We start from the raw sequence: 24,114 nt of genomic DNA, 5'->3' as shown, positions 1-24,114 counted from the left end.
TCTAAGGCATCATGGCAGCGCATGAAAGAGCATGGCTATTCAGTGCAATCAAGCAACATCATCAATATGCAGCACGTTGGCACTGACTGTATCCAGCTGCCAGTTCAGCCACCCGACCAGCCAAGTAAGATTCCCGGTCAGAAGGGTGGCCCCAGGTAGATCAATGAACAGGTTTGTTTTGGATGACAAGTCTGTTCAACAAATGGCTGCTTCACCGCTGTGTCACCGCGTTCTATTCTGTGTAAGCTACTCTGTTTTACCATTGGCTGTTGCTGTGCCATCTAACAACTTAGCCATCTTTGCTGACATTGACATCTGAATGGCTTCCATTAGAAATGTTCTCGGCTTCACGTCTGAGTGGCTCAGCATGGTAAATGTGAAAGCAGATAGAAGCTTTTCGAGTCTAGATGCATGTTTGATCCCCCTGCCCTCGTCTATATGTCACACTTTGTTGCAGACGGCAGCCCCAACGACAGCAGCAGCGCAGCCAACCCAGCCTCAGGGTTACAAAACGCTGCGGAAGTGAGCACCCTGCCCCCAACCAATGCGCCATCAGAGTCAAGCTACCCACCAGAACCTCACCAACCATCCCGGAGCAAGCAGGAACCGAGCCGCCACTCTAAAGGCACTGGCAAGCACCACCATTCCAAACACCGCCACCACTCCCCCCACAAGAAAACCAGCAAGGGGAGGAAGTCCACGGGGAAGAGTGCGTCCAAGCCGCACAAGAAGAAGGACGACAAGGGGCGTGACGGCCACCGCCACCATTCTAGCGGGAACCACCGTAGCCGACACCGCTCACCTGATAAGGGGCAAAGTCGGTCACGTAGTGCAGAAAACACCCTGGATGACCGACACGGGGGGCACCGCCACCGTGGTCGTTCCCCAGACAGGCGACATGGTCACCACTCCCCCTCTCACCATCGCCACCGCTCGCCCTACCGCTCTCCTTACCGCTCGCCTCACCGCCACAGGTCCCCCCACCGCTCTCGCCACCACTCTCCCACCAGACGCCGCGCCAACTCCTCAGACCCCTACCGCCGGCAGGGCTCTCCAGTGAGACAGAGCCGCGGCAATGAGAAGCCCAGTGGAAATGAGGCTGCACTGAATGAGCCAGCAAAGTCTCCCGAGCCCAGCCTCCCTTTTGAGGACAGCATCCTGCGTGAGCCCCCGGCCCTGGACCGCCTAAACAGGGAGGCCACGCTTCCAATTTTGCGCAGGGAGGACCGCCTGTTTGAGGACGACAGCCTGCTGATGAGAGCCTCCTCCATGGAGAGGGCCTACAGGGGGGACAGCCTGCTGAAGGACGTGACATCGCGTGGCCTGAGAGACGCCTACAGAGACACCACCTTGCCCAGAGTGCGCACCCCTGACTCGGATTCAGCCTACAAGCGCTACAGCTCGCTGCTGAGGGGACGATCACCTGAGAGAATGGAGAGGGACGGGCGCTACGCCAGCCGAGGTAGCTCCCCTGAGCCTCAGTACCGAGCCCGCAGCCTGGGACGAGACATCTCCCCGATCAGGAGCTCCAGAAGGGACGACTCAGAGGATGAAGAGGATGATGACAATTTCATAGCGGCTAAGGTTAGAGAGTACTACAGCACACTCCAGACCAACACCAGTCGCTCATCCAAGCCCGTGCTCCCTGAGCCCAAGAAGACCTACAAGGAGAATCCCAAAGACCTGAGCATCTGATTGGACAGCTGTCAGCCAATCACAGAAACCACCCACAGAACACCTCAAGTACTCACTCCCATTAACCACTTGGTTCTACAGAAATGCACCCACTTGTGTACAACATGCACACACACACACACACACACACACACACACACACACACACACACACACACACACACACACACACACACACACACACACACACACACCAGACAACTGATATGCACTCACGCACACGCTATATAACAATGTTGAGTTACTAACAAGACAGTGATTCCAAAATGACTTTTGAAAGCATTTTTTCTTTCTTTTTTATTGTATCTTTTATTTTCCCTTGTTTTTCTTTAAGCATTCTACATTTACAGTAACTCTGACTTTTCCAGAAAATGTAAAACCATAAAAAACAATGATGTGCCTAACAGTTCCATTAACAAGCAACACATTCTTTTTGATTTGATATGTGACGGGCATTTTGTTGCCCCACTGTCAGATGATGAAATGTATGTACTTTTCCACAAGGATCCCATGGAAGTACCGCGCACCTCGATCGCCGTAACTGGTGCTCACGATGATGCTGTGCATGTCTTTACCGGTTTCAATGTCTCTGTCTCTTTCTCTTTCTGTCTCTCTCTCTACTCTCCTGCCTTTGTTCTCTCTCTTTCTGTCTCTCTCTCTTTCCTCCCAGTGCCACTGTTTTTTAGACATTTGACCAGACTATAGCACAAGCCTGCATTTGTTTGTATATTTTTGACAGTTTGCAGTATGTGTACATTCAGAGGTGATCATTTTAAATGAATGAAGGGAAAATTAAAAGTTAAACTATGATGATGATGATGATGTTAAAATAAAATAATATATTCAACAAATGAACATGTGTGCGGTTGTATTGGCTCCCTGCTTTGTTATCACCACCATTAGAATCATTTTGGGTTCGACTGTGAGCCACCGAAGTTCGTCGCTGGTTTAACAGTACAAAAATAGAACGAATGTGTCAAAGCAAGGCTGATATCGTGTGGCAGGTAGAAAGGTGTATCTGGACTGTTTGTATAGCTCTAATCATTTGGACAAACAAAAGACGAAATAGTGAGGAGGCTAACATGCTTATCTCGAGCCTCCAAAAAAAAGTGCGCGTGGAAATAAAAGGCTTTGAAGAACAGTAGAGCAAAGAGCTTTCATCCTTTCACAACATCAAAGCCCGGATAGGACAGTCTTAAAAACGTTCCTTCACTCCTCCTGGCTGCTTACTTTGATTTGTGCCTTTTCTATGCCCTCTTTCTCCCTTCGCCCTCCACTCTTCGTCCCTCCTCCTCCCCCTCCTGCATCCACACTCTTTTCTGAAAGATATTTTCATCTGATAGAGAACAAACAGCAGGAAAGCTGCGTCCCTATTTCGGGACAGTGACAGCAGTAGGTGGATGATGATACCAGGGAGGGCTGTTTTGTGGTATTTTTCCCCCCTTCACTCCTGGAAGCAACGATGGGGAGATGAGAGACGAACAGCAGAGAACACAGAGTGGACGCTGCTGGTGACCGGTGAATACCAATACGGATTTATTTCTGCAGAAAACGAAATATTTTCCATCACAATATTGGTGTTATCCAAAGAGATACATGAAAAAAGTGCACTTTTATCCTTTAAACTGTTTCCTCCTCACAACATTTAGTGACATTTAGTTTAAAGATTCTGGAGCTTAAGCATTGAAGGTTGCATGTGAGTCTGTTTACTGTTTACATGTTCGTGTCCATTTAGCTCATATTTGCCTCCCACCCTCGTTTAACTCGCTGGATGCGCATACGTCTACTTAAACATGCAGAGGACTGAGGACTTTTTGTGCTAACATCATGTGAAGCTTCATCCAGTTGCTGCGGCACATGCCAAGATACTTAATGCCATATGTTCAAAAATGTGCATTCAAGATTACCCTGTGGACACAATCTACGCAGCTCATAAGAGGAAATGGGAAACGGAGATAAAGCATCATGATCAAACGGTAACATATCAGAGCTTTTTTGGCCCAGTTTCTCTGCAATTCAAGGGGCCCTCAATTCATTCGACTGTTTTTGATGCAATGATCTGAAACTTCTTTTTTCTTTTTTTTCTTTTTAACTTTGCTACATTTATGGATCTGCACTAATAAGAGAAACATTGCAACTTATTTTCAAGACTACTTGGTGCAAAATCTAAATTACACAGAAAACCCAAACAGTAAATATTTCAATATATTTAATGCAGACAGTTTAAATTTTCTGACATTTTCCACTGCAATTAGGCCTATGTATGAATGCAGGATTCATCCAGTTCGCACAGAGACATAGTGGAGATGTTTGTATCCTCCTAACACTTCTCCTTTCTCTCTACTCTCCCACAGAAGTGGAAACAGCTTCTAAATAATGGATGTAATCCACTTTCCAGCACTGAAACACTCTCCTCCTCTCTCTTTAAATATCTCTCTCCCTCTTTATCAGGACATACTCCACTCTTCATCATCAAATGCAGGAACAGTGCCCTGTGTTTTATTACTTGTGCAACCCCAAGAAATGATTAACAACCTGTATCTGGTGACAATTTATCATGTCAGTGCCAGGCAGGAGGAAGCGACCGGTAATGAAATGTTCAATAATAACACGACTCCAGCCCAGCTCAGCGATGGCCTGCTGGGTCAAGCCTTCTATTCTGCCATCAGCTCAGCTCCAGGTGCTCTCGCTCCGACTTTAGAGAGCCTCTGCTGCCCCGTTGCCATGGAAACACCCATGCAACAGGCGCTTTCCTCAGGCTGACTGGAGCAGACGAGAGTTGTAGACGCGTAAATATGGGGACTGAGGGAGAAAAGAAAACAAGAGCGCGGGGTTATTTTGGGCTGTCTGCTCAGGATTTCAAGATGCTTTCACTCAGGAGAGGAAGAAAGTTTCTAAATGTCGAAAATCCTTTCCTCACAGGAGGCTCGGCTTCCACATATAACAAGCCTGTTGTGGATCCCTCTGCTGTCATGTTATAGACATCCAGGCTGCTGTCATGTGGTAGCTATTCTTTGTCCTAATACTGTATCTGTCTCATGCTCGACTGTGCATGGAAATCGGCCTTCTAAGGGAGAGAGGTGTGGTGGAAATGGTGTGTTGTGGCTGCTCAAATGGCATTTCATGCAGTGTGTGTATTCCTTGTCAAGGTTGCTGTAACAGTGCTCAGGATATGGAGAATGTACATGCAGGGCTCGAGGCTATTGTGGGGGATGGTTTTAATAAGTAGAAAAATGGCTGCAGCCTCTTCCAGTTGTCACGCTAATCAATCAGCAGCTGTTAAAAAGAAAATCCAGCTCAGAGCCATTGTTAATTAAATGGCGCCTTTCTACCCTTTTGTTGAAACATCCAGATTTGTAGTTTATGGCAATGATAACTTGCCAAATACCATTTGCCAACCTTTCAAGAAGAATCCCCAAACAACTGAAATGTTTTGTTTGCCTTAATGGGTATTGTGTGTTTCACTCGGGTCAGTTGAATAGGAGACATCACAACCAATACTCATTTGAGCATATATGCATGTCTTTATATGTTCCCCTTCAAACATGTGATAAGCAAAGAGATTCATCAAAAGCTCTGATGAATAGTGCTTTTTTTGCCATGTTAGCAGTATGACTGTATGGATTTGCAGTATCTGTTAGCTGGATGGTGCAAACACTGAATAGATTAACATGGAACATTTGTCCAGATATTCCTCGTCTCCAGAAGATGAATCCTAATGACTTGATATACCAGACTTTTCCTCTATCACCACTAGTAACCCATGCTTTTTTGGTTTGAAGGGAAATGTCTCATGTGCCATTTTTGGAAAGATTCTTTTTCACCTGAATAAAATTTATGAATCCTTTGACTGGTTAGCAATTTTGGCCAGATTCTGTTGCAGTTTTTTCGGTCAGTCAAAAACAATCATACCTGTCTATCAAGACAGGTTTAAGGAGTGTAATGTGAGCATGGGTGCTGCTGCTGTTGAGGAAGAATACAGCATGCGACTGCAGAATCTTTCCGTTTATTTGGAAAGATGTGGATCAGTAGACATTATGTCAATGACACTTGGTGAGTTGAGAGGCATGTCACATCCAGCAGAAGTCTTCACTGCCAGTTTAGGGTCATCAAAAGGTGACTTGATTTTGAAGTACGGCTTCAGAAGTGGAGGGTTCATGTCCCCTCTATGACCACTCCATGAGAACTGTTAAGACACTGAACTTTTGCCAGCCCCAGAGGCATTGCCCCTGGCTTCCCTCCTCTGCTCCAATGTGTGCATGTATGCGTGTCTAACTGTTGGTGAAGCAAATCCCTCACTTGTGCATGTGGCATGCAGAGTCAAGACCTTTTTCAGGTCTCTGTCCCACAACTGTAATCCCTCATCCCGTTTCACGCTTACACAGCTCCTGATCAAAGGCAAATTTACCTCATGGTAAGAATAATGTAGTTTTAGGAGTGACTCATCTGCTCTTAGAAAAGAAATGGTCCTTGAAAGCCGACTCGGAATGAGCCGATGAAATAGTCATACTTTCATAAGAAATGCATGCGGAAATGTCAGCTTTGCCTGTTGCACTGTTGAATGATTCATTGAACTGTGCGTGAGGCTATTTCGTCACGGTTGCTCCTTGAATTTTCTAGGCTTTGTGTTGTTAGTGTCCTTAGTCAGCTATTCAATTCTAATCTGATTTAAATTGCACTTAACAAAAATATTATTTTTTTCATCCAAAAACAACAGTGTGTAACTCATTGCAATGACCTTCTTCAGTCAATAATAGTTTTTATTTACTTTTTTTCCATTCTTAGAAAGATCATCCAAAGGCATTCATGGGAAATAATCTTATCAGCAGTCAGTTTCATGTCAGTTTGACGAATGCAACAAAATCGTTGTTCTTGGATGCGTCTGCCTTCTCTGCAAAAAGCTTGCTTTTGACAACATGGTGTGGGGATTTTGCAGTGATCACCTCCAGCTCTCTGGGAAGTCCTGGGAGACTGTCCTCCCAAGAAAAATGACAGCCACAACCATTTCAGGAAATGCCCCCAAACGACACTGTGATAAAGTCCTTTAGTGGCTGTAGTAACCTGGAGCAAAGCAAGAAGTCAGGTGACATTATTATAGAGCCACAGAGGCAGTGGGTGTTTATTTTTCAACAGTGATTTATAAGAGTTGTAGGACGTGCTGACAAATGATGCTCTCCTGCTGATAGGGATGTCAAATCTGAACAGAAAAAATTATATTGTATGTCTTTCTCTCAGTTTAAATAATGTGCTTTGGCATTTAAATCGGAAGACTGTAAAAGAAGGATATAATGGACAAATAGTTGGTAAAATGCAAACAGAGCAGGTAAATGCCACAATCCAGGTGAAGATTACCCCTGCAGTGATGTGATTTTACTCAAAACTTAAGCTGCTTGTGGATTTAGACACCTCCACCCTTTCAACACCAGACACACAAGAAATCCTCTACATTGCATCGAGCTCATCTGTGCCTGTGCATCACTGCGTGTTGTACTGAATCCTCCAAGACTGTCAAGAAACTGGTAATAGCCAAGTTTATGGCCTGAAAAAAGGTAAGTCTCAGCTAAATAGTGCTGAGGTTGCTCCTGCACTTTAAGTGCCGAGCATGTATGAACAAAACCCGATCAGCAACTTTTTCAAGTGAACTGACAGTACTGAATCACCACCATCGCTGAGTCCAGCCACTGCAGCTGAAGTGCATTCAAACGGTGATGCATTCAATTACCGACATACTCGGTGAAGTGCGCTGGAATTCACTTACAGAGGTACATTCGGAAGCGCATTTGAAATGTGATGCAACAAACTACTCAGTGTTGATGAATCTTTGAGCTGAACAAAATGGTTTAAAGCAGCAATGTGATTTGTGATTTCCGCCTCTCCTCTACAGCACTCCATTCAGTTTTGTAAAGTCAAGTCTGTCAGTTCTGCCCGTGGCTGCTGGATGTGCCTCAGTTTGACCTCACCAACAGCTCACAGGTCAGCACTTGCTCTTCTGACGCTACGTACAAGCTGCCCTTCTGTTAGTATCACACGAGATTGCTTACTGTTCCCTGTCAGCAGAGAGTGGAAATAACGACGCAAAAATAATCCATCACACATGTGCAGCAGGCCTGCTGTTCTGTGCCATTCTGAGCTATCCATCAGGTTACCACCACATGCCATTAGTGCCTATGTAATCAAAAGCGTAGTCGGTAATGGCTGTAATATATGTGTGTGTTATGACTTTGTGATCTGCACAGTGCCTGTGTTGTCATCAAACTCAGAGAGGAAATCAGTCATGTTCAGCGCAACTCTACAGGCAAACATGCTTCAAAGCACTACCTTCCCTTCAAGCATCATTTCTTTTTTTAGATTTGACAATGTCAGGTTAAATATTGATGCTCTGAAGTCGCTTCAAAGCAGTTGAGGAGAGAGTGTTACTTCGGCAACATACAAAAGGAGCATTGAGATTTTCTTAAGCCAAAAAAGTTTGGGTGTCTAGTAATGCTTTTATATTTGATTTATTAGCTCTGAGTGTTCTATAAATTCAAAGACACGGCAGGCTGTGCACCCTGGGTAATAACACTCGCAGTTAAAATTATGTGTATTGAATTTACAAATACTCATATCTTGACTTTTTTTTTTCTTAAATATTGTTTGCATGAGCCTACCTCTCAAGGCTAACTTATTTTATTCATGCACTGAACACTTGCGTTCATTTAATAGTCAGACAAAACCAAATGGGGACCGGACATATTTGGTAAAAATCAATACCACAGTATCTAAATGTACATTCCTCTGTAACCTCCATACAAAAATAAATACCCCCTGACACATTTCTGAATGCAGGCCCTGATTCATAAATATTTATACTTTGTGAATAGGACCCAAGCAACATGATATAATTGACACACAAGATTTTAATATTTTAACAAAACAAAATGAACCTCGTTTGATATGCATCAAGATGTCTTATCATGGATTCGTAGTTTGTAGTATGACAGTTGCTATTTTCAGCCTCTCTGTTATTTCATATTGCACATGTTATTTTTATATTGCACTGATGGAACTTGCTTTGATAATCAGTGAAGCTAGAAATTAGGAGAATGTTGATTCATGTTTTCAATTCATTTTACCCACCCTTTCAGCCCAAAAGCACAAAAACAATTTAAGTGTTTTTTCTTCCTGTTTTTGCTGTTTGTAATTCAGGCAGAACAGAAAAAAAGAATTAGAGTACTATGTCTCACTGATCACTTTCAATTTAAAGTCAGAGTGGATCTGGCTGCATTGGCTGACAGCTGTGATTGGTTAGACTGTGGCAGGAGCCCTTTCTGTGGCTCACAGGTGTTTGAAGGATGACTGCTGGTTGTAAACAGTGAACACTGCTGGAGACAGCTGCTGCCGCTGCTGCTTCAGGCTGCTCCAAGATGTAACAAACTATTTCATCCACTGGTCCAGACAGATATCAGCCTTTGGCAACTTGCTGGCCACTGGGCATGATGCGATGTGATGTTTGTGCTTTAAAGAAGCCATCTTCTTGAGCTGCACACATTTCTGACAATGAGCTCTTACAGAGTGGACAGATATATTTGTCATTTGAACTTTGTCTGAAAGAGCAACACTGATTAGCCATCTAAGTAGAAGGAGCAAAAGCTCTCGACCTGACTGTTCCAGAGGAAGCAACTGAAGAAGCTTCACTTTAGTCATCTTGAGCAGATGAGTTGCATTTTTCGTCAGTGAGGAGACAGAAAGCTCCCAGAACGCTTCTGTCACACTTCAAACACAGCAGAGAAGCAGCTTCAGGGTAGAATGCTTTTGATCGGGTGAAAAATTCTACATCGGTTGGTCTAATTGAACAAACTTAATGCTTTCTAATGTTACTTATTCTAATAACTTGAAATTGCTGCTTGATTATCAGACACAAATAATTGGACAGGTATTTAAGAAGTATAGCAATAAAATGGCTGGCCGCTTACGGCAGTCATGTTCAGGTGATAGGACAAAATGACCACTAAGTACAGATTTGATGGTTTGATCCCTGATCCTTCCACATCCCAAAGTGTCCTTGGGCAAAACACTGAACTGCTCCTGATGGCGGCTGAACACAGTGGCGACAAGGCGACATGGCGTGTGTGTCAGAGGATGAATAAGAAACACACTGTAAGGCAATGCAGAGTATTTACTTACTGATAACAGGTAAATAAAAAATAAACTGTAAACACAAAAATGTGCTCTAATCAGATGTGTTTTAATGAGGAACCTTATTAAGTAACAAGTCATCTTTTATACTGGTGCCTTAAAGCCAGGAGGATGCTCTTTCTGGCAATCAGAACTTGACTGATTAGCTGAATAAATTAATTAGGCAGAAACATTCCTCATTTTCATATAGTGCAGACACTTGGTGTTTGTAATATTTTTTTTCCTCTGAAAGTTAACATCCTGTGTCACTACTACAGCTCATCTCCAGTGACATGTTGCCATTATATAATCAAAGCATCAAGAGCAACAAATAGCAATATTGTCATAAATCTACGTTTCCACTAATTCCTCTGAGAAATTTAAGTGGCTACGGTTATTATATCATGTCTGGCAGCCTGAAGCTATATACGTTAAAGAAGCCCTCCATCAGTTTTACCCATGAAGATCAGTTGGAAGTGCAGCCTGTAAATACAGACAACCTTTGTGATGTCATCAGGGTTATCTCAGGCCAAGCTGAGAATATTGTGACAGGTCTGCAATCACAGCCATATATAAAAGATAAATGTAGCCACAGTGACACCCTCCACTGGTTTGTGGATTGCTGTTTTGAAGCATCAAGTTTGTTACTTCCTGGTTGCCACTTTGGAGTTCTTCAAGCCAGAAGAGATCGTATTTATAAAAGTAGGTGGGTCTGGAGAGGAGCAAGGGGCAGGACTACCTGAGAAAAAGAAGACATTCTGGCTGCCCACCTATACAAGGATGCAGTGTAAAACACATGAAAGCTCTGACCAGACATGCCAAGGGAGTCAGTCTCACTGCCAAACTTCAAGCCTCATTTCCATTTAATTATGGAGTCATTCTCAGACAGACCACCAGAACGCTGATCAGAAGGAGGGAAATTAGCAAAAAAAAAAAGAAAACTCATTATGACTCTCTGCATAAAAAATGCATAATAAATTTTGATGATTATTTTTGAATCAGGGCTGCACAGTGGTCAGTGGTTACCACTGTTGCCTAGCAGCCAGAACACCCCCTGTTTGTATCACCGCCCAGACATAGGATCTTTCTGCATGGAGTTTGCATGTTCTCCCTGTGCATGCATGGGTTTTCTCCAGGTTCTCTGGCTTCTTCCCACAGTCCAAAAACATGCTGAGGTTAATTGGTAATTCCAAATTGTCTGTAGGTGTGATTATTTGTCTCTGTGTGTAGCCCTGTGATAGACTAGTGACCTGTCCAGGGTGTCCCCAGCCTTCGCCCTGAGTCAGCTAGGATAGGTCCAGCCCACCTGCGATCCTAATGAGGATTAAGGGTAATGGATGGATGGATTTTCAATCATAGTCTATTGAGAGCCAGAAATTTTTGGAACCAGTGCCTGGTGGTGTTTAATGGTATTGCACTTTAAGGCACCCATTCGCCATTGCCCATTAGCTTCACTTTTCAGAGTCGGTTGCAACATCCATCATTTTTATACAGTCGGTGGCTACGATCTACAAGTGTAGAATCTGAAAGAAGGACTGGAATGGTCTTACAAAAGTGCAGTTTGCATTTTGAAAAATGTAAGGTCCATCTTTTTTTGGAGCATCGCCACAGAACTAAAGCACTTTTTCATGCCATTATTTTTAAATCTCTGTCTTATTCATCACCAAATGTTATGGAGATGTAATTCTAAGTTGATGTATAGTGATGGAAAAAGTTTTTGGACACCACATGCATTTGTGAAGTATTGCATTAAGGATCACGCTTAGGTCTTAAAGTGCAATTTCTTGTAGTACAGTCACAGCCAAAATACTAAACAAATCATTAAAAAAAACATTAAAACATCAAAAACATTAAAAACTTTTTTTATTGATTGGTTCAATAAAAATACCTAAGAAATTTTGAGTATTAAAGAATTTTGGTACCAGTGATCCACAATGAAGTGCTTTTATTAAAAGACACAATTTTTGTTGCTGTGCTTCATGTGTATATAAAGGCAGCACATTTGAAAGTTCTTTAGAGACAAAAATAGCTAAAACAAGGAACTTAACATGTCTGAAGATACAGATTCCCAGCTGCAGATAGAAATTAAGTGCAGATGCAGTCCTTCAGCAGTTGGATACACTCTGCAGAAATACAGACCAACCAACAACTTGGAAGATGAACCAAGATCTGAACATCAAAGGGTTTCTTCAGCAAGAAATGACCGCATCCTGATCTGCATGTGCGAGGATAGCCACCGAATGACATCACAGGAGCTTCAGCAGCAGTCATCAAACCAAACTGGTGTCCAGTGTTCCACTCGCACTGTATGTGGACGACTTTTAGATCATGGCTTAAGGTCCTACAAGGCTGTGAAGAAGCCCTTTAACAATGAGAGACAGAGCATCATTGGGCCCAAGCACACAAGAGCTGGACAGCCAGGAACTGAAAGAAGATTCTGTAGTCAGATGAGTCCAGTTCCAGTTTGGTCTTCCTCCTGCTAATATGAGGATATGCAGAAGGCCAGGTGAAGCTTTATCTCCAACATGTACATTACCTACTGTCAAGCATGGTGGAGGCAGTATCATGGTTTGAGGATGCATGAGTTCTGTTGGTCATCTCACTGTATGTGATGGCACATTAAACTCTGCCAAATATTGTGATATTCTCAAAACTCACATGCTCCCCTTTGCACGTGCACGGTTCCATCAAGGTCAAAACTGAGTGTTTCAACAACATAATGCCCCTTGCCAAACATCCAGGACCAGAGGAACTTGGCTGCAGGAGAACAGTATCCACATCTTAGAGTGTCCAGCTCAACAAACAATAATTTGTAGTTGTTTGTGTCTGTCTAGTGGAGCCACACCTTTTGAAACTTTAGTTGTTGCAGAAGAAATATATTTGATCACATTTATGAAAGAATTATGAACAGATGTTGCTAACATACATTAAAATAAAAGACAAAAATATAGTTCTTTATCCAAATAGTACAGACATTATATGATAATTAAATGTATTGTCTAATTTCAGGTTTTTGTGTGTCAATAGTTTTTCCACTATTTTAATGGAAAAACAATCACATACTGTTTGTGTTCCACAGTGTCATCTTGTGGCCAGTTTAGGACATCACACTCCTGTTCTTGAGCTGATCACTGTCGACAGTCACAGCCTGATTGCCTTGAAGCTGTGAGAACAGACGGTTCAAAGAGTCAACAGAGCACTTCCTGTGGCAGACATACTGTCACCTCCCGAACCGTAACTCACAAACTCGAGTGTGACTGATGCTCTAAAATGAGGAGCAATCTGTGTTTTCCGGCCCCTTTCTCCATCACAAAGCACTAAGCTTCCTGCCAGGGTGCCACACATTCAACATTGAGGCCAAGGACTCTGTTAGAAAGAGATCGATATGTCACCAAAGGAATTTTTGTGTGCAAGTGTGTGTTTGCATGTATTTGTCATAGTCAGGGTCAGAGAGAGATGACAGTCTGAAGCTGCTTTGTCCGTGGTATTGATTCAGTCTAGCAGAGTCTGAGCTGATGTCACTGAGTAGCATGCTGGTTCAGGGTCAGTGATGTTGTGGTAAAACGCCCTCTACTGTTTGCTTGCGTGGAGCTGGTAAAGAGATTTACACATTTAAATGTATTTGTCAGGGTGTGAGGTTAAATTTAAAGTGCTTTTTTAAAACGTATGAGCTGAACAGATCATTTTCTGGGGCACCAAAGTGTTCAGATTTTCATTTAATCTCCCTTCCATTCCAAAGAACACACACACTCGCTTGAAAGACTGACTAAGCATTAAACTTCAGGGTGATTTATCTCTCTGCACTTGGGGCGAGCAGATAACTCTTATCAATGGAGTTGAGCTTGCTCGGTGTCCTTTTTTGAAGGGAGCTCTGCACACTCAACACACATTCAGCTACTGCCAAAGCTTTTGTAAGACCTGTGAGACTGACTGTTTGATTTAGTGAGTGATATAAAAAGTCTTGCAGCTAGGACACAGAGAAGATGGGAGGCCCAGAGTGGGCCGATCCAGTGTTTACTACATGAAAAAGAATGACTCACAACCTTCCCTATATACGGTGTGCCTGTCCAGCAAACACTCACAGACAAACAACACATGGTTTGCTTTCAAGTTGAGTTATTGCCTGACCAATGCATGGTGCGTTTCCCATCGTCCTTTATGCTTCACTACATCAAAGTGCCAACTCATCTATAGCACAACAGAATTAAAGGCAGGCTGCAGGGGCTGGACACGGTGTCATCAGCAAAACCCAGCACAAAAATATGCAGAGCCAACACAAGCTAAGTGTTTTCTTATGGCCCTTTTTACAATTTGTTCCTCTTTTAACAGCAGTTTCTCTGTTATAACCGTACCATGGAGACTCCACAAGCTATAGTTAACAACAAAGATTTGTGTTGATTGACAGCTTCTATTAGAGAGCACCCTACAACACAATGAGGTTGTGTTGGAATGTATGATCCACATGGAGTTAAGAAAGCATAAGGCTAGAGTTGAAATTAGCTGACTTAAATCAGTCCCAAAGGTATGACTTTGGCATATATAACTTAACATTATCTGACATATACAAACTGCATTGCTCTTGCAGTGCAGGACACACACACACACACACACACACGCACACACACACACACACGGTTGATCTCCACCACAGCGGGAATTGCAAGGAGTTCCACAGCATGCTAATAAGCCCGCAGTCAGCCAAGAAAAACACAAATCAGATATACATCTGCGTCTTGACCTTACCAATGACCTGTAGCAGAAAACAAAGTAGAAATAATGAAAGGTAGTTTTGGAATAAACATTTCCACAAACGATAGCTTTTGTGTGGCCCGATTGTTGTCAGTGTGCCTGTGCTGTGGAGAACTGGAGTCTGCAAGACGTTTGTTTCCTGCATGATACTGAGTCCTATAGTGGCACCAAACAGTCCTGAGACACTCTCCGTGCTCTCTGTTTTTGGGTTTCTTCTTTGTTACAGTTGAACAAAGACTGTTTGGGCTCTTGAACAAAGACAGACGTGCTTTGGGTCGATCGTGGTGACTGTAAACTTCCTGCTGAGTGCATTGAACTGGTATGGAGTGGCTGACCAGGGGGGACCAGTTACTTTGGAGTGGGCATGCAAAGGCGATCATTACAGAAACCCAGGCTTCCTCCTAACCACTAGACAGGCTCTTATAGCCGCAAAGTTCTGGTGATGTCTAAGTCATTTTGTAATGTTGAAAAGAGGGTGTGGCACTTCAAGATGTACTACTACTTTAGTCTTCAGATTTTCGAAAGCATAAGACAGGTTTGCTGGCTGCTCCCTATTATGGCCAGGAAAAAAAAGGCTGATGAGAGCCATTAAGCTGCGGATTGTTAAACCAAAACAATGAGCTGAGAGATGCTAAAACACCAACTAAAGCCATAGGAAACCATAGATTTGGCAAACATGTAGTTTTTTAATGAATAAAAAATCATAAAACATAAAATTAAACTGGATTAATTTGACACCTACCTGTGTTGTGAATATGTGGACTTGAAAAGCATCCAAATAGGATAAAAATGTTGTTTGTTTAAAGCTGCATGGTTCAGTATTTCAATATAATAAACAACAGGTCAAAAGGAAATGTAAATTGTGGTTTGTCATATGGACAAAAACCGAAATGAAAAGAGACAGGGGGTAACCAGAGTTCTTCCAAGCACGACAAAATGTTTTTGCATCTTTCAGCTCAACCATGTTATGGTTTTACAGTGGACAACAGCTGTTTTCAGAAAGATAGCTATCATAGACTGCATTTACTATTCAGCACCACATGGCCAACAAGCAGAGTAACTGCTGAACAAAATGGAGCGTTTAACTGCTAAAGGGCTAGTTACATTATTTATGAATTGGTGAGACTTTGTGTCTAGTGGGACATTAAATACTTAACTGTTATCGATCCATCCATCCATCCATCCATCCATCCATCCATCCATCCATCCATTTTCTTCTGCTTATCTGTGGTCAGGTCCTTGTTGCAACAGGCACAACAGTTCAGTCCAGATGTCCCTCTCCCCAGAAATAATTTCCAATCGGTCCTGGGGAATCCCAAGGTGTTCCCAGGACAGATGAGATATGTAATCCCCTCCATAAAATTCTGGGTCTACCCAAGTGTCTCAGCCACTTGGAAGTGCCCGAAAAAACCCCGTCTTAATCAGATGCCTGAACCGCCTCAAATAGTTCCTTTTGAGATGAAGATGGAGGAACTCTACTCTGAGCTCAATCTGGATGTCTGAGCTCCTCATCCGATCTCTAGAATTGGACCCATCCATCATATAAAGTAAACTCATTTTGGTCAGTTGTACGAATAACTTCATTATTTCAGTCACTGCCCAGAGGCCGTGACCAATAGTGAGGGTTAGTACAGGAGTTTTGCTCAAATCCTTCTTCATCATGACAGTCCTTGCGGAAGGACCCAGAAAGAAAGCAATGTGAACACCTCAAAGAACTGTGAATCAAGTAGTAGCACAACCTCGCCCAGAATACGGAGAATGGAGCCTCCTTTTGCTGCTTAAGTTTTGATCCATCAGGATAAGTTGGACACAGCCTGAGGAAGCTACATGAGCCACTTGAGGGACTGGCTTTGAGGTCTACAAGCTGGTTATCAGGCAAGGATGAGCGCTGAGGCATGGTGCAGACCCTGGTGCAGACTGGTTCCACTAACACTTTAGCTCTATCAGTAATAATATATTGAATGGGAGTGTGAGAATTTGCTTGTTGTTGAGCAAAGGGATCTCTACAGCTTTTGGAATCAGAATACAGTTATTACCCTTAACATCAGTGCTGCTTTCCAACAATTTATGAGTGACGTGCATTTAATTACACTTCTTTTATGGTATTTATGGCTCAAAAGAAATTATTTTGTGATGCAGGTTTGACTCCTCAATCAAGAATAAATAATTGAAGGAGGTTTAGGCGTAAGACGCTGCAGCAACCTGACATTCCTCATTAATCTTCTTTTCCTTTCTTATCTTTACAGCCACTGAGAACATCCTCAGTCACTGTGATTCGTGGGGAAAATGTTGCAAACGATACGATCCATAAGATTGCCTTTGCCGAATACCCTTGAATACGCAATGTGCATAATGTTTCTGATAACTATGAGCAACAATTTAAAGCAGTGAGATGTGGAAAAAGATCACCAATGGCCAGTTTATCTCATGGTTTCTCTACTCCTTTCACTGGATGAAAAAGTGGAATCATCATCTGCCTGAAAGAGACTGTCAGAAGCCCATGTTCCCTGTAAAACTACACCAAACGTTGGACAGAAGGCCACTGAGTAAGTCCACATGTACTGCTAAGTTTTTGATTATTGTGAGCCTGTTTTATCACTTGAGAACAATCTCTCTGGTGGATATATTGCAAATCTGACATGGGAAATCCTTGCAGTGTTGTTGCAAAGGCACAGTATTGAAGCAGCAGGGAGACAGCAAAGAAGATGGAAAGAAGGTCAATGTAATGTGTAGGGGATTTAAGGTAGTTATCGCCACTAAATTAAACATGTTACTACAGTGCACACACCTATTTGAGTACCAGTAAGTTAATATACCAACAGGCAGACTGACTAATGTCAAAGGGGTGGGAAAAAATGGAAAAGAAGAGGGGATAGCTTTTACAATAAGTTGTGACTGATCTTTCAGTTGGGAAATATTAAAAACTCCATGTACAAAGACAGGAGGAACAAAAAGGAGTGTTTCCTGCTTCTGTTTACTGGTTTGTATCTTGAGCCAAAAAACTTTGATTCATAGGATGTTCACTTGAGCAATAAAACTTATTAAGTGGTGATGTACACCTGCATTGATGTATGAGCATTGAGCAAGAGTCAGTGTGTTCTCGGTCAGGACGTCTGGCCTGGTGTACATGTGAGAGAGAGAGAGAGTGTCTGTGTTCCTTCCATGAATTCTTCTCGACTCTGCACTGCATCCTCTGGGGCTAAGTGTGAGTAAGCACGTGTGTCTCCAGGATCTGACGTCCGACAGCGAAGGGATGAATGAATGCTGTGAAAGGTGTGTGCACAGACTGCTCCAGTGGGGGAAAGGTGACCAGCCGCACACACCCACACCCCACCCTGTGCTGGACAATGCACGGGTGGTGGGCTGGTGATTAACAGGGCAGGGGCGTCTCATACCTGAGGCAGCCGGATGGGTTGTGTAAAAAGCCTACAAGCTTGAACGTGAACTTCCCCATGCAATCGGACTGAGACATACAGAACATCCTGGAGCCACAAGTTTGGGGAGGAGGGGCAAAGAAATGGTAGGGGGTAATTTATGACTCCTGACTCTAAAAATAGTATAATTCATTATGAGTTCCCATTTCTAAGCAGTGTTCTTAAGGTCAACGGAGGCCAGCAATGGGTTATAAAAGAGCTGAGGTGGCAGGGGCTGGGCTGACCGACAGTCTCAAGGAAGTGACGGCTCCCTGGGCAGCATGACACAGTATGTAGTAAGAGTAGGTCACACAGCAGGACCGAGGACGTAAACCAGGCCAGCACTGTGGGAAAAAAGCAGTGAGCATGCTCCATGACCCCTGTTGACCAGCTTCTCCACAGTCTGATGGGGACTTCTCCGGAGAGGGACCCCAGAGGACACTTCTCTGCTTTAGCCTGCTGTGCAGAAAAAATAGAAAGTCACAGAGACAGTCTTTCTTTCTATCGTTTTTCTCACAGGCTATTTCTGTGAATCTTCTCTTTAAAATTATTTTGCTTACATTTTTAACAGATATTTTGTGTTTCAGTTTGTGAAGATGCTCACTGTCTGCATCATTTCTTGTAATCATGGTGTAATGTTCTGATTTGTCCAGTCCAGTGTGTATACACACAAACATACAGACTGCTCTGTACGAAGTCACTTATAAACTAGCAGTGACACTTCCCAGACTCACTGAGTAAATCCTCACTTCTCGAAGTGTGTGCACAGTCCCAGTGTTCCCCTCCCATACTTGACCCTGCTGATGTAACAGGCCTGCGAAAGCACTCCAGGACTTGAGTGCTGTGACGTCTGCTGAATATGGGAGTTTACGACTGTGCTCTCAGTTTTGCCACTGGTACAGAGTCAGACATAAGGTCAGCACCAGTGTGATGTCAATACATTTACGGTAGCTGGGTTGTACTATTTTTTTTTACTGTTTTTCAGAGCTACTGTTGCTCATATGGGTTTGTTGAAAATGTTCTCTACTCAAGGTTTCCCTCAGACCTTGAGTTAGAGGTTGTTCTCCAAGGATTTCATTTTAAAAATGTTGACCCAAACTTAATGAACTTGTTGATTCCTTTAGGATTTTAATAAGAAATATGTATAAATACAGATGCACTTATTCCATTTTTTTTTTTTGTCAGACCCAGTATAAGTGCTTACATTTGGGTACTCACCAATACAAAGTACCAATGTGAGTACCTAATAATGGCATGAGGCCTCATATCATTCAACACACATACTATTGCTTGATTAGCATGCAAAATCTCTTTACATGTAGAGCGACTCTCTTCAGAGTCAAACCCTGAATAGATCCAGGACGTAGTTATGCTGTTTGAGAGACTGAATCGACACTGTTGAGTTCAGCAGTGAAGCTGATGTCCTGCAGCAGGCTGTTGATGTACTTTTTTTCTAACATTGCATGTGGTGCAGTTTTATTTCTATTTGTATGCTTCTCATTCAGTGAAGCTATTTAATGTCATAATGTGTCACTTATTGCTACCTTGATGACACACAGCTATGCATTCCCCTTAGACCTGGTGACAAAAGAAATCTCGCTGTTGTTGAATAATGTATGAGGTTGATGGCACAAAATGTTCTTCAACTTATAGGCTCTCAATCAGAAATCATACTATTCAGTGCCATGCCACTGAGAGCAACCTCGGTTCCTTGTCTGCCGGTGTGAAACAGCCAGAAATGTGTGAATATTGTTTGATTCAGAGTTAACCTTTGAGCCACTGATGAATGAAGTTGTTCAGTCCTGTTTCCTTCAGTTAAGAACCATCTCCAGAAATTTACTGATGCACTCCAATTTGCAAAAGTCTTTTATTATCTAGAGGCTTGACTCCTTATCTGGCATAAAGCAAAAGTCACCCTCTCACCTCCAACTAGTTCAGAATGCAGCAGCAGCTCCCCACTGGTTTCCTGTTCATTTTAGAACTGATTTCTTCGTTTTACCGGCCACTTTTAAAGCATGTCTGAATCTGGATCCGAGCTACAGAGCTAAAACGTTGATGCCATATGAGCCAGCTTGCAGCCTTAAATCCTCAGGTGGGGCCCTTCTGGCTGTTCTTAAGTCAATAATTAAAGGTTTTTATTCATAGTTAAAGGTAGATCTAAAGGTGACCATGTTTTGTCATCAAGGCCCTTCAACTTTCAAAAAACTTGCCTGACAAGATAAAAGCTTGCAAAATCAATGACTTCATTGAAATCACTTCTTAAAACTTATTTTCATAGACTTGCCTTTATGTGATGTCATGGGTTAATCACTTATTAACCTTGATATTTCTCATTATTTCATTCTATTGTGTTGTTGTTTCCTAATGGAATTGTTGTTTATATTATTTTTTGTAATTATTAATAGTAACATATTGCATTTTGCATTTTTTTGTCTGTTCTCTTGTTTTAACAATTTTATTTGTGTCATCTTGCATTCTTGGCAACTGCTTTTGCTTGATCTGTCAAAACATTTGGTAAACGCTTGTTTTGTGTGATATATTGTTTTATTAAAAGTCACATGCACTTTTGAGGTTGTACAGTTTCTGTGATGGGTAGTAGTCTCATACTTGGGCTCCAGTGTGGTGACAAAATGACAAATTCATGTATTATCTGCAACTGACAACAGCTGGTAATACAGACCAATGCACTTGACAAGCGTTTACCCTATTTTTACTCTCTGTGGGCTGTGTCTGGACATTTTCTCTCTTCCCTCTCCAGGATTTGTTGTGAAACTGCTGCTGTTTCCCATTGACAGCATCGGCTGTTTGGTTTTTCAGATGTTTTGTTATATTGTTTGAATTAAAGGAACAATTTTTTTTTTTTACTCCTCTGCGTGGCACTGTAACAAAGCATGCTTTGCAGTCTGCTTTACTTTTGGCATCATTCTAAAATATTTCCTGACCTGACTGCTATCTTAGCTAACAAGAGGTAATGTTGCTGTAAAGTGGTATGGGGCGTAGTTGTATCGGAGATGTTTTGATAGTTTGCATACATGGGCTGAGTATTAGACCCGAACTTTAGATATTCCAGAATATTCACAGACAAATGAAGAAACACCGAATGAAACACGAAATTGTTGAATCCCCTCTGCTTTAAAACTTTGACGGTACAAATACACACATTCACACCCCTGGTAAACACACCCCTCCCTGCTGACCCTCTAACTGACCTCTGGCTGGCTGTGATGATGTCAGACACAGAGGTCAGCAGGGGTTATCAGCTCCAGCAGTTTGGGCCTTGAGTTTCTGAACCTCCCATTAGACTAACAGTGGTCAAATAAGCCGCTCTACGCTGACTCAGCACCCCCCCCCCCCCCCCCCCTCTCTCACACACACAAAAACACACATAGGGGATGAAGTCATCTTTGAGCACTAGCAGACCTCCATATTCTCTAGATTTAGCAGCAGATATTTTCGTACATGTGTGTTGGTTCTATGTGTTGCTTCGCTCTGTAGCACTCCACGTGGCTTTTTTGTTTGACCTTTAGCCTTAATCGTCTGTAACTGCAGTGAGAGGTGTGAGTGAGCTCTCCGTCGAGTTGATCATGTTTGCCAGGCATCTTCCGATGTTTAACATTTGGGCAGATTGGTAAACTTGCAGAGGGATGGCGATACAAGCTTCTCAGGGTCATCGGGTTTTGTTGAGTTGGGTCTTTGAAGTCTCTAGTGTCATCATTCACTAAAAACAGGAGTCTAAAGCCTCAATATGGAGTGTTTGTTCCTTTCTTTTAAACATTATTCTCCAACTTATTTATTCATTTATTTATTTATTTGGCAAGATGGTGAAGAACCAGTTCTTATTAACTTTTATATTTTTCTTATTTACAATCTGGGAGAGTAGATAAAGGTTCTTCAGAGCAACACAGTAAACCACAACAATAAAAGAACACAGAAGCACATGCAGATGGCTTCCTTCATTCCCTTTTAAGACTAACTCTTTAAAAGTCCCTCTCTGATTATTGATTACTAAAAACTCACCTCGGTGTATCACAGTTGCATATGTAGCTATGAAATAATCCCTTCCTTTTGCATGTGTGGATCTATGAAGTCCCTGCTTCTCTCTCCATGCACACCTCCCCATTCACTGCAGCTAAAAGCACACCAGCTCACCTTGCACTCTTCAAATACTGTAAAAGACAAGTTGTATTGGACCAATTGAACCATTAACATTTGGCATGAAAACTGATTCTGAAAAAGAATAATGGCGCATTACTCATATGTTGATAGCATGACACCCCAAAAGTCTGAATCCATGTTTTACAACGTCATTGGAACGTTGCAACTTCAAGCCGGAAATGCTGAGCCATGAAGCAGACTGCTTATTTTGCTCATACCGTGTCTTGCAGTGCAAAAAAAAAATAGCATATGTGCATATTCAAAAGGTATAACGTGATTTTTACTGTATGGGATCTTTAATGCCATCATATTTCTGTAACTTCTGACCCTAGGTGAAACTAAGCCTGAGCCACCCTGTCAAATTATTTGAGTTCCGTATCAATCTTGTGGAATTAAGTGGCACAATGACTGAGTGTTCCTGCAATGTACAGACACCGACTCTTCCCAACCTTTAGAAAGGTTATGAGTGGATGATTTAATATGGACTGACATAGTCAAATAAATACAGGAGAAATAATGATAAATCATGATAACTGTAATCTCTATCTGCAGCAGAGGGCTGTTGAAAGTTATGATTTATGGATGCATATGGAGAAAATATTGGCACAAATACAAGAATAAAGCACTCTTAACATAATGCTGTAAGAAAAGAATCATCTGCATCATTTTTAGAGGCAAATGCAGATAGAATGGTAATTATTTAGATTCTTCAAATCACCTGGACATCTCCAGTTCTGTCCCTGAACAGCATCTCTCCTTTTTCCTTTACATGTCTTTTTGTCTTCCACAAACCTAGCAGGAAACACATGGAAGAAAAGTGGGAGAACAGAGGGAGAAAGAGACCATCTCATCCTTTTCCTTTTATCCGACTGTCAGGCTGTTAATTAGATGGAGAGTGTTTTCGTGAAGGCGCATTCCCTGAATGTTCAAACTATCAGTATGGTACAATGGGGCCAGGAGCACAAGCTGTGGGGGGTGAGTGGGAGGCTGAGTGTGTCTGCGGTGGTGTGTTTGTGTTGTGTGCGCATGCAAGGGGATCTGAAGCCTTGTGAGATTGAAGACAGAGAGGCAGGACGTGATCAGAGTGAAAACTCTGGGTGAATTTTCAGCGAAGACGCAGCAACATTATTATTTTCCGTTTTCCACTCTTCCACCTACTCGGTGCTTCTGTTTTGTTCTGTGTTCACCGTGTCTTAATATTTTCATGCTTTGACATCTCTGGGATCAGAATTGCCGTTGGACTATTTTTATTTTCACAAATGCATGTTTATTCAGATATGCTCTGATTTCTTCTGGATCTCATGAAATTACACCTGCTTATCCTGCATGGTTGTGGTTTTTTCTGAGATGGTACCAACATTCGGTTCTTATTTTTTAACAAGCTATAGAAATGTATAATGACTGTGTCAAGGTGCTCTTTGAAGGTATATCTGTCTAAAAAAGAACACTAATCATTTTTTGATTGTGTGCCAGTGTCTTTTGTAGGTCACAAGGAATATGACCTATATTTTAATATTTTTGCACTTTTCAAAATATGTTTTGCTTTCTTATTTTAAGTTAGATGAGAAAATATGACAGTTTTTATACATGTTGATGAATTATCGAGCTACAGCCAGGAAGCAGTTAGCTTAGCTTAGCTTAGCTTATCATAAATAAAGGGAGTAAAGGACAATAGGTAGCTACCAGTATGATGCCACTTGATACCACTCTCATATCAAGCACATTTTCCAAAATGTCAAACACTTTCTTTTTGCTGTGGTTCTAAAATTGCTCTTTACTGTAATACACACTCTTACCACAAACTGTAGCTCCTGCCTTGTTTTCCCAGATTCTGCATAGCTTCCAGCTAATCTAATAACGATGCAAGTTATGCAAACTTCTCTGGGCCATTGACTGTCCTGTAACGGCACCCACTTGTCTCTCAAAGCCACCAGCGCCTTAAATATGC

General features: G+C 42.3%; 1 protein-coding gene across 1 annotated transcript in view; it reads left to right on the top strand.

The window, feature by feature from the left end:
* The window catches only part of magi1b (membrane associated guanylate kinase, WW and PDZ domain containing 1b), a 161,771-nt gene extending 159,221 nt beyond the window's left edge, over positions 1–2,550 (top strand). Inside the window, 1 exon segment of the mRNA XM_051948779.1 lies at positions 458–2,550. Coding sequence (XP_051804739.1) covers positions 458–1,695 — 1,238 coding nt within the window. The 3' untranslated portion in view covers positions 1,696–2,550.
* Positions 2,551–24,114: the final 21,564 nt, after the last annotated feature.

This window comes from Acanthochromis polyacanthus, chromosome 5, assembly GCF_021347895.1.
Source record: "Acanthochromis polyacanthus isolate Apoly-LR-REF ecotype Palm Island chromosome 5, KAUST_Apoly_ChrSc, whole genome shotgun sequence".
NCBI classification, from domain to species: Eukaryota; Metazoa; Chordata; class Actinopteri; family Pomacentridae; genus Acanthochromis; species Acanthochromis polyacanthus.
The sequence above is the reverse complement of the archived record's forward strand: the minus strand, read 5'-3'. Positions and strand labels throughout refer to the sequence as shown.